The sequence below is a fragment of the Ambystoma mexicanum genome, chromosome 3p (assembly GCF_040938575.1).
Source record: "Ambystoma mexicanum isolate Mex_15411 chromosome 3p, UKY_AmexF1_1, whole genome shotgun sequence".
Lineage (NCBI taxonomy): Eukaryota > Metazoa > Chordata > Amphibia > Caudata > Ambystomatidae > Ambystoma > Ambystoma mexicanum.
In genome coordinates, this window is record NC_090925.1 from 1,231,679,264 (window position 1) to 1,231,690,930 (window position 11,667).

The 11,667-nt window shown below is 45.9% G+C and overlaps 1 protein-coding gene across 3 annotated transcripts in view; it reads right to left on the minus strand.

The window, feature by feature from the left end:
• LUC7L2 (LUC7 like 2, pre-mRNA splicing factor) overlaps window positions 1-10,275 on the minus strand; it is a 291,524-nt gene extending 281,249 nt beyond the window's left edge. The window contains exon 1 of one of the 3 annotated variants that reach the window (XM_069652700.1): window positions 9,931-10,275. In XM_069652700.1, the coding sequence (XP_069508801.1) occupies window positions 9,931-9,991 (61 nt within the window). In that variant the 5' untranslated portion in view covers window positions 9,992-10,275. The remainder of the gene's footprint in view (window positions 1-9,930) is intronic. The other 2 variants (XM_069652701.1, XM_069652702.1) reach the window with 2 other exon arrangements.
• Between the last annotated feature and the right edge of the window lie 1,392 nt (window positions 10,276-11,667).

Below are 11,667 nucleotides of genomic sequence, written 5' to 3' on the forward strand. Positions count from 1 at the left end.
ATGCTGGGTCAAATCAAGTGCATGAAATAAGTGCAAGTTATGAAGATGAGTCATATTGTGAGGATGGCAGAGAAGTGGTATTTACAGTGAATGCTGTCAATGGCAGAGTGAAAATGCAGAAACCTTATGCTGAGGTTGTAATTCGAGGTGTACCCGTACGCATGCTAATGGATAGTGGTGCTGACTACACCTTGATAAGTGCGGAAGTGTGGAGGAACAAATTCGATAGTTGTACTCTGTGGGAAAATACTGTTAAAGCAAATGCTTATGGAGATGTTCCCATAGATATTATAGGTTGCTTTGATGCTGAATTACAGTTTAAGGACAGGAAGGCCAAAGGTTGTGTGTATGTTACCAACAGAGGGGGTGAATTGTTGTCATGGAGTGATCAAGCTGAATTGAAGATAAGGCTTGAGGCAAGTCATCCCGAGCAGGTAATGTCTGTTGCGGGAGGAGAGCCCACAGAGATACAAACCACGTTATCTGGGAAATTGGGGTGTCTCAAGGGCTTTGTACATGTAATTCGCCTAAAGAAAGGAGCTGTCCCTAAGATTGCAAAACTGCGAACTATTCCTCTTGCTCTTAGAGGAGATGTAGAGGAAGAACTCAAGAGAATGGAAAGAGATGGTGTCATTGAAAAGATAGAAGCATCTGAATGGGTCAGTCCTATAGTTGTAGTCAGAAAAGGCAATGGGTCTTTGAGGCTCTGTATAGATCTTAGACATCTAAACAGCATGGTTGTGGCAGACAGGTTTCCCCTTCCCCGAATAGATGATCTGATGGTGGGAGTAGCTGGGTCAAAAGTGTTCTCCATACTAGATCTTAAATCGGCCTACCATCAGGTTGAATTGCACCCTAATTCCAGGGATCTCACCGCCTTCATCACCCCGATTGGATTGTTCAGGTGTGTTCGCATGCCATTTGGTTTGGTCTCAGCCGCAAGTGTGTTTCAGAGTATTATGCATAAATTACTTGGGGGTGAAAAAGGGGTGATGTGTTATCAGGATGATGTTCTTGTATGTGGGAGCGATGAGAAGGAGCATGATGTTCGTTTGAAAAGAGTTTTGGATATTTTGAAGGAGGCAGGCCTCACCGTTGCCTTGGAAAAATGTACTTTTAAAGCCAACAAAGTGGTGTACCTGGGTCATGAGATCACTGGGGAAGGGGTTAGACCCAAGGAGGAGGCTATTGAGGCCATAAAAAGAATGGAGGAGCCTAAGTCTAAAGGGGACATACTATCATTTTTGGGACTGGTGGAGTTTTACGGCAAATTTGTCAAGGGGTTAGCAGAAATGTCGAGGAATATGAGATTTCTCACTCGCAAGGGAGTCGTTTTTAAATGGTGTGACCGGTGCAAGAAAGAATTTTTGATGATAAAAGAGGCTATTGTCAATGCTCCCATTTTGAAAATATTTGAGGAAAGTAAACCCACATTGCTTTTTGTTGATGCCAGTGATTATGGTGTTGGGGCTGTTCTGATGCAGGAGGATCAGACAGGTTTACAGACTGTGGCTTTTGCGTCCAGGTCTTTGAAGGGCCCAGAATCTAGATATTCAGTTATTGAGAAGGAGGCTCTAGCATGCGTTTGGGGTGTCGAGAAATTTAAAAGATTCTTGTGGGGGAGGAGTTTCACCATTTGCACTGACCATAAACCCTTGGTTGGAATTTTTACAAAAGGTGGTTTGGAGGGAGTGTCAAGACGCATTATGAAATGGGTCACGGCATTGCAAGGGTTACAGTATACCATGCTCCACGTAAAGGGGGAGGTTAATGTGGTTGCAGACGCCTTGTCTAGATCTGTCCAGAGGGAAATTTCTGACGATAGTGACTTTACAAGTTCAGAGGAGAGTGCAGAAATATTCCAGGTGCATGAAACATTAAAGAAAAGTGAGTGGGATGTGTCTTGCACGGAGGATGTTGTATATCAAGGAGTACTTGCTCTGGTTGCAGAAGGTAAAATTAAGAGCCACAGGGGCGAGATGAATGGTTTTGCCAAAGTGAGGGAGGAGCTATGGATTCAGGATGGTTATTTATACAAGGGTCACCAGATGGTTGTGCCAGTCGGTATGAGGAAGTCTGTCTTGGAGTTGGCCCATGTTGGGCATTTAGGTCTGGCCAGGACGAAGGGACTTGTGAGGTCTGAATTTTGGTGGCCTGGTATCGACAAGGACATAGAGGAACAAGTCAAAGACTGTGTGGAATGTATTGAGGGAAACAAAGGCTTGAAAGTGCAAAAAGTTCCCATGGTAGTGAGGGAGTCCCCGCGTGTCCCTTGGGACGAAATTGCGTTGGATCTCCTCGGTCCATTTAATATTGGTGGTGGCAGAGATAGCTACCTATTAGTAGTCATAGATTTATTATCAAAATGGCCGGAGGTATGTGTACTCAAGGACATATCCAGTAGTAGTATAATCAGATTTTTGGAACAACTGTTTTGGAGAGAAGGGTTTCCAAGAAAGTGTTTGTCTGACAATGGGACCCAACTTGTTTCCAGAGAGTTTAAAGAATTTTTAGAGAATCATGGGATTGAGCAGGTGAATACTTCTTTATATCATCCCCAGAGTAATGGGTGTGTGGAACGATTTAATAGGACTCTGATGGAGGCTATTAGGATAGCGGTGGCTACTGGAGGAGATTGGGTGAGAACAGTGATGGAACGCACGTTCCAGTATAGGCTAACTACCCATAGTGTCACAGGCGTGAGTCCATTTGAGATCTTGAGAGGAAGAAAACCAAATACTCATTTATGTCCAGGTTGGATGGGCAAATCAAAAATGGTGGATGTGGATCTAGAGAGTGTAAAAAGGAGAATTTTTGAAGCTGGAGTTAGATCCAAGGAGAGGTATGATCAGAAGAATTGTTGTAGGGAACTCAAGGTCAAAGAGGGTGATTGGATTAAAGTCAAGCTCCCCACCAAAGTTCGTAAAGGAGCCTCGTTGTTTTCTGAACCCAAGCAAGTTGTGAAAGACTTGGGTTCGTCAGTGTTGGTCAAAGGAGGAGCTATTTGGAATAAGGAAAGGGTGGCTTTTCCGTTTCAATGTTAATTTGTCTTCAGTTAGTTGGAGACAGGGACTTTCTTGTGACTCTACCTAATCAACCACTAGATGTCATATATCTATGCTCTTGATTTGTGCCAGGACTTGCAGCGCATCCAATGTTTTACCTGTTAAACCACGAGTGTATAATATTTATTTTACAGGTTTCAATTTCAGTTGTTCAATATGTGTTTTACAGGTTTCAATTTTAGTGGGTCCTCACCCACACAGTTACTTGTTATGTTTAAGGAGGAGAGGTGTTAGGATGTGCAGTGTTTCCAATGTTTACCTGTTAAACCATGAGTGTATAATATTTCCTTCACTATGTCTATTGTCACTTAGATACTATAGAACATAGAACTGCATCTTATGTAGCAGGGTTCCAAGGAGAGCCAGTGAAGAAGCAGGGCCTTAGTGGGAAGATTGTACTCCTCCTGCTGGGGGTCGTCTTATGTCATCAACTTGCAAATAAAAGGTTCTTTACCTTTAAACTACTGGTTATGTGAAAGCCTCCCTTTGTACATAACACAAACCTAGTGCTGTGACTTGCTCGTTGCATTGTTCTGTGCAACTGGTGCTCAACCAATGAGCCAATCCCATACTCATTGACATTCTATCACCCTGTTGCTTTATACTAGATAGCCTGAAAGTGAAGATAAAACATGCCACCTAGTTTGCCAGTTCTCTGCCTGCTACACCATCCACTCTCCTTACTCTTAGTTTCTTTCCTTTTACATAATGAATGCACAACTAACTAGATGTTTATGCAAAGTAGTGATCAATAGTTTAATTGAGGCCATACATCAACAGATCTACCGCAATACCATGCACATCAACTGCAATACCATACACTGCAGGTAGCCTCCAGAGCTCGCTTTACTCTAGGATTAGGATTTCCTTATATATTAGCTCTTGAGGGAGAGAGCTGGACAGACTCTTGATGATTTTTATCATATCCATTTATTTGTGTGCGTCTTCTCGCGTAACCAACCTTTTACATTTTAAAGACACTTTTATGAAGGGGGTACCATTTGGAGGGGATGTTTGAACATTTTTTTTTTAAACATTAGCAGTAAATGTCACAAAAAATGTGATATGCATGGCTGGCTTGTGTGTGGCAGCTGTGTGCATGTGGTGATTTGCACCATTTTACAGAAAGCACATTTTTTGTCATCCGTTGCCATGTGCCAAGTGCATTTCTCTTAGGCCGAGCAGGTAAACTAAGTTATTCTACTTGCAAGTCAAGCAGAATTTTAAAGAATTTGTATGGCTGGGCTCATATCACTAATATATTACTTCAGCGAGAAATAAAACCTATTGTTGCACATTTTGTGTCTTGGGTACAAATAACTTCTGGTGACATTAGCAATGTTGTACTAATATTTAAAATCAAATGTGTTTTTTTGCTAATCGAGTACATTTCAATTAGCAACCTCTGCTAATCAATTTTTGAAAACTAATCTATGCCTGGGGGTGGCTTTCTCACACATGGCCACAGTAAACTTGAGAGCTCTGCCTGTTAAAACCTCACAGTGGGAAAGTTGCCCATGCGTCTAGCTTTCACCTCCAGGGTGCAATATTACCATGGTAATGCATGATATGATATTTATAACGCACCTATACACAAGTGTTCAAGGCGCGAAGAGGCAAGGGAGGGGGAAACAGACGACGACCCTACTAGGCCCGGTGACAGTGAGATTGCGCAAGTGCAGTAGATAGGATAAAAGTAAATCAAATAAAGACAATAAATAAAAGTGCAGCCAGCTGGTGGCAAGTGCAAGGGTAAGTACAGACATCGGGGGTCAAGTGCAAGTAAGGGCTGTAGGGATACAGAAACAGCCCACCCGAGTCCAATGGTTGCCGGGGGGCAGTGCAGGTGTGCAACTGGCGGGGAGGGGACCTGGGCCAGAGATCAGAGGGTAGCCAGATAACCAGTGCAGTTTCAGATTCAGGCAGGGTAGAGGAGGAGAGAAAGCAGAAGCAAAGAGGAAGTTCTTGAGGTGCTTCCGGAACCAGAGATGGTTCTCCTCAAGTTTCAGGGGGCAGGGAAGCTGTTCCAGAGGGAGGACCCAGCAGAAGAAAGATCTCCCACCAACTTGCTGCTTGGAGAAGCGACTAACCCCGAGGGAGTTGGAGGCGGATGAGCCGAGAAGGAAGATATTTAAGAAGAGAGAGTTGTATTAAGGCCCCAGCCTCCAGAAGGCCTTGTGGACAATGCAGAGGGTTTTGAACTTAATCCTCGCTGCCACTGAGAGCAAGTGCAGAGGATACGATCCCTGGGCTTAAGGCCAAGGACAAGTCTTGCAGTGCTGTTTTGGATGAGTTGCAGAGAGTAGAGGCGGGCAGATTTAGAAGGAGGCTGTTGCAGTAGTCCAGTGTAGCGAGAACCAGTGCTCTGGAGACAGTGAGCTCCTGGGCGAAGGAGATGAAAGGAAGAATATACCTCCGAGGAGGTGCAGCTGATAGTGTGACTTTTTAGAGACGTTAGAGATTTGAGGAGAGAAGGAAAGTGTGGAGTCGAAGATGACCCCAATGTTTTTAGCCTCACAGGTGGAGCAGGAAGAGGGCTGGCCAGAGAGTGACAGGAAAGGAGGAGCAGGTGTGCTGATGAGGAGAATCTGTCTTACTGGCATTAAGGCAGAGCTCATTGGTGGCACACCACTCCTGGATGACGGACAGACAGAGATGAGAGAAGGAGAAGAGACGGCGCAAGGGAGCCTGAAAATGAGTTTAGCGCCATCCGCATAGCACTGAAAGTTGGTGCAGAGAGCGGCAATGCGGTGGCCAAGAAGTGCCAGGTATTGGTTGAACAGCCAGGGAGAGAGGTTAGACCACTGGGGAACACCATAGTTAGAGATGGATAGGAAGGACCAAGTTGGACCTGGGAGGGTCTATCAGAGAGGAAGGAGGTCAGTCAAGCGAGGGCCTGACCGGTGATACGCAGGTTATCACAGAGACGGTTGAGCAGGATGACATGGTTGACCATGTCAACGGCAGAAGAGAGATCAAGTAAGATGAGGACACAGGGGGTGTTAGAACCAAAGGTTGCATTACACCAAGACAGGCTTTTTCGTGACCCCCCCAGGTACCCCCACACACTCCATTTGGAGCACCGACCAGCAACAGGCATTGGCCACCATTAGGTCCCTGACTCGCCTTAACAGCCCTTGCTTTGCTGATGCCCATTTATTTTGTCATTTATAGAGCGCACCAAGCCCGGAGGCATCAGGGCGCTGGTTACAGTAGGTGTATTTAGCTTAAGCATAGTACAATTAGTTCAGTTTCGTGGTACAGTCAGTTCAGTTTCTTACGGTTACCAGAAATACATCCAGTGCTCAGTAAAAGGTGCTGTCCAGTCAGTTTCGAAAAAATAGTTTCTACATGCAAAGGTTTCAACACAAAAGCATCGGGAAAAAAAGTTTCGAATGCATTTTTTTTCCATGTTACAGGTTTTTTTCGTATAGAAAAAAAAAGTATGTTTTAAAAAGAAAAACTGGGAATGGGGGGGAACCCCCCCATTAAAAAAAATGCATTTGAAACTTGTTTTCAATGCTTTTGTATGTAGAAACTGACTGTCGAAACAGTCACTATAAAAAGTAAAAGGTATTTTGGCTTAAACATAGTACAAAGCAGATACAAGTTAGTGCAGTCAGTTTGGATTCTTACTGTTACCGGTAATACATACAGAGTTCCAATGTGTAGTAGTGGTTATACATTGTGTGTGCAGAGCCAGGTTGTGAGGCTTTTGCGGAAGGACCAGAGGGATGTTTCGGCTCCTAGATGGAAAGGTATTCCAATATTTTGCTGCTACTACTACAGGGAAGCTGCAGCCCCCTTTCTGTAGTTTGAATTTTGACATTGAGAGTAGATGGGAGTGGACGACTATAGTAGTTCTAATCGAGTGTCTTTTCTTGAATTTTTTGGCAAGGTATTTAGGTGCAGTGTTTGCCAAGCATGTGTGTGAGGATTTTGAATTGTATTTGATTGCCAACTGGGAGCCAGTGGACACTTCTTCTGGCCACAGATATTTGGGATACCCAACCCTGCTCTTAAGTCATTGTTTTGTATCACTGGTAATTTTTTTACATTGCCCATAGACGATCCGAAGAATAGGGCATTGCAGTAGTTTAGTCTGGACATAATGAGGGCTCTAGCTAGGGTAATTCAGCTGTCGGAAGACAGGAAGGGTCTGCCTGCATTGATATGTTTAGCTGTATAGGCAGAGGATGTTGGGTTCACCCATCTGGTTAGAGTGAGGGGTGCATCCAGGTATATTCCCAAGGTTTTTACCTCTTTGGAGGCTGAGATGGAATTACGATCTATAGTAAAAGATCGTTAGGCCTTGCCTAGTTTGAGAAGACGTTTTTGCGGTCCAACGAGCAGCAGCCCTACTTGTCGTCGTTGAGGCACAACTAGTGCATGGCCATCCAGGCCTGGATACTTTGGTAGATTGTGTTCAGTGAAGTGTGTTCAGTGAAGTGTCTGTAATGTAGTCGCCAAATCTGGGAATAAGGATTTGGGTATAATCTGCATAGTTAGTGTAGAAGATAACCATTGAGTCGAGGAGGACAAAGAGTAGCTTTGTGAATATGTTGTATAGCGTGGGTGAGACACAAGAACCTTGGGGGACACCACACAGGACGGTGGCAGGCAGTGCCGATCCGGACGGCGAGAAGACTCATGGTCATGCTGGACAGGAGTGATTCAATCCAAGCTATTGCTTTGCAGGAGAAATGGCCCACTCAGGCATGGTAATGGCAGAGGGTTTGTGATCTACTAGATCGAAGGCAGCCGAGAGGTTGATCAAGAGGAGGAGAGCTACTTTACAGTTATCTTTAAATTCATCCATTTATATTTTTTGATCGAGAAGAGCAGATTCTGTTCCGTGTCCAGGACGGAAGCCAGATTGGCGCAATCCTAGAAGATGGTTCTTTTCCAGGTAATTTTGGATCTGTAAGCATGCTGCTCTGTCCAGTATTTTAAGAGGAAGGGGGCAGTTGTGATAGGATGATAGTTTGTGGGGATGCTAGGGTCGAGTGTTGGCTTTTTCAGGAGAGGAAGGACCCTGGTGTCTTTTTAATTAGTGGGCAATGTGCTAGTGGTAAATGAAGTGTTGATGGCTAGGTCAGTGAACAGGGCTAGCCCGGTGGCGGAGTCTGATGACGGGGTCCAGGCAGGGCAAGTGTTGCCTTGCCATCTGTAAGGTTTTAGGCCTTTAATGATTGAATTAACTAGGTCAGAGACTCAGGATAATTCAAATGACTGGATAGTATGGTCATGAGGCACCATGGTTTGAGCTAGGAGTGTTCCATTAGTCACACGTTTTTTTTGGCTAAGATTTTGGTTTGGAGAGAGGATATCTTGTCCAGAAGTGCGTTTTGGATATTGGTGTACCAATATTAGAGGTAGTTAGTGGGAGGGGGAACTGGGGGCTCTAGTTTGCGCAGAATAACAAAAATCTCTCTAGAGCAGAACTGTGCACTATTAACCCTTTCGTTGTACAAGACTTTTTTTGCTTGGCATATGGCTAGTTTGTAAGTTTTGGATAGGGAGGTGAAGTGGGCTTTGTGTCCGAGGGATCTTTTTTCCAAATTGTTTCTGATGCTCCACTGGGGATAGATTGCTTATGCAAAGTGCATTGGTTAGCGATACTTGACTCTTGGCAAGTGAGAAATGTTGTGCTGTGTATATGTATATAACAGAGGTGGTGAGTGACTTTTTTACTGGCTATTTGCTTACAATTCCCCCCCCCCCCCCCGGTTTATGTTAGCACACTAAATGAATTGAGGCGTTCCATTAAATCATAATACATTTTGGGATGTCCTAGAAACCAGCATTTGAAATCTGTCTCATGTGCGGCTGTAACTAGGGTAATGATGTCCAAGTTTATGGTCAATGCTGGAAATCGACAAAATGTAATGTGGAACCCCCGGGGAGAGGGGGGTAGTGGGCAGGGCGATGTGGGTGGGGCTATGCCCCAGCCCAAGTCGAGCAGCAGCAGCTATAAGCTCAAGAAACCGAATTCCATGCAGCTTGTAGGAGGAAGTGAGTTTTAGCAATTTGCATAAAGACCAAGAGCATAGGTGATACGTTAAGACTGGGCTCTCTTTTCATGTGTCACAACACTCACCCCAACATTAAAATGTTTAACCACAAGCCACGTATGCTTATTTGGATAGTGCTAGTGCGCGCGAGGCTTCGGCTACTTGATTGAGCTTGTAACTAGGTCGTCACCTAGCCAGTCACCTGAAGCGCGTTTCTGTACTAAGGACACCTGCACAATAGAAATTGCTTGACCTGTAGATTTTGTAGATGGAACCCAAGAACAGCGCTCCGGCAAGATACGTTTTGCAGGAGCAGAGCTCTGTCTTGTTGCGGCTGAATTGTTCCCCTGTGCATGGTAATATTACCAACCTCAACACGGACTTCAAATCAACTTAAAATCCCAACAACTAGAATTCAAGTGTTAACCCCAATGTACTTTGATCTTCGAGAATTTGAGTGAGTCCAAAAATTGTCACTGCGATGTCAGTGGTGCTGTGGTGATAGCAATAGCCATTCTGGAGGTCAGACAAAACTGTGGCGAACAAATGGTAAATCTTAGAGGTAATAAACAGGCACTGCAAAGTCCGGCCATAGTGTGCATCTATTATGATCGCTTAGCAAGAAACATACATTCTTTATGGTTTGATCCAGAGCGGAAAACAAGGATAATGTTAGCATATCTTCTTAGCCCCATCATTGGACGTAGTCCTCTGCCAATCAAATGGCACCATTCTTCTCCAGTCCAACCTGATTGGCTGGGACCGTGGAGGTCGCACTGTCAATCACCGCCCTCCCTATCTTCCCCCACAGGAATTCCACAAACACAAGATGGTGGCCGCTGGCCCCTTACCGTCCCTGGAGGTTCCCATCAGCTGATCCAACATGGCGCGCATCTGCGCCTGCGCCGACATGGCGGGGATGTTTCCGAAGATGGGGGTACTAAAACAATAATCCCGTAGTCGGTCCCCTTTCGACGAAGACCTCTTTCACTGCAGACCGTCCGCAGAGAACGTGAGCAGCAGCTTCCACTGCGCACGCTCCGTCACTCGGCCTCCGCACACAAGCGCGCGACCGATGACGCTGTACACGCGCCAGCCTACTGTGAACTGATCGGGGCGGAGACTAATTTGCGCAGCCGCAGAACAGCAAGGAAATGGCTGCATAGCCGAAACGGAACGGAAGTCGTCAGATGTCTCAAAATGGGTTAAAAATTGATTTCGCTTCGAGAATATTTCCTCCTCTTCCTCGTCCCAGTACTTACCTTTAAAGCCCCGCCTCCCTCACAGGAACCCCCTTTTTTCTCTGAGCGATATCACCTCCTACTTTCCCACAATCATCAGTTCTTGTACTCACTGACTTGCGACAGAGCCCTGGGGAGCTCCATGGCATACATGCCAACGTCCAGCGCACCTAGGAGCATACCTGCCTAACTTCTGGGTTTAGCCCGGAGACTCAGGGTTTTCACGCTCTTCTCCGGGTAAGAGCATGGAGTTTCCAGGTTTTCACCACAGGGCTAGAGCAGGGAACCTTGAAGCCTACGGCGGCGCTTGGAAATTGTAAATCATGTCTGTTTACGTGATTTTATAATTAAGGGTTACTATTATTTGTTGTCTGCCAGGGAAGCGCTGATCAAGGTCTTGATGAAATGTTAACGCAATGTCTCAGCAGGACTTCACAGGCTGCAGGCATTTTGCCCTCATTTTCTTTGTTGCTTTTATGTAAGCCATAAAAGCACATCTTGGAACCTCTTATTGCAGGGAGTAGCAGGCGAGTGTGGGGGAATGGCCCATTTCTCTGTCAAGCCACAGCTCACTGGGATGGGCTGTTTAGCATTTAAAAGCCCCATAATCTGGGGGCGTGGCCAAGCGGCAGAGGAGATGCATAGCTCTCAACTCACCCGCTTTTGGCGGGTGTCACCCGCCTTGCAAAGGGCTGACTCACCTGCCAAGCCTCCAGCACGCCCATTCATTCCAATGGGCGTCGCACCCGCCAAAAACAAAATCTGGTGATTTCACCCACCTTTGCGAGACAAATGGTTGAGAGCTATGGAGATGGCCGCGTAGTCCGAGAGCTCCTGAGCTTGAGAGGAATTATTTTATGTAAAATTAATTTATTCCGTGTTAGGGATACAATTTTTTTCTGTTGAACACTATGCATTACCTCCACGTCCACTCTTCCTCGTCCCAGTACTTAGTTCATGAGGCCCCTGCCTCCGACACAGGACCTTCTTCTATTTCTTGAAATTCCTATAACTCCTCCCCCACATCCACGTCACTGAGTTTAATTTTTCCTGCCTCCGGCAGGTTGGACTTTTTCTTCCCGGTGCGGGGCACTGGAGAGCACCGTTTGCTGGCCCCCTAGGGGGGCTGTGTGGCGGGGCCCTCGGCTCCCTCAGGTGCGGCGCTGCTCCTGGGCCACCTGCGGGGCTTGGGGTCACAGTTGAGCGGGATTACTCGCTCGGTTCTTTGCTGGGCTCCAGACTGCAGCGTGAGCATTGTGTCCCGGGTCCTGCATGGCCCGGGGAAGGTAAGGAGAGGGGAGGACTGTGCTTGATATTTTTCCCCTCTCCTGCTGGTATGGCCGTCTT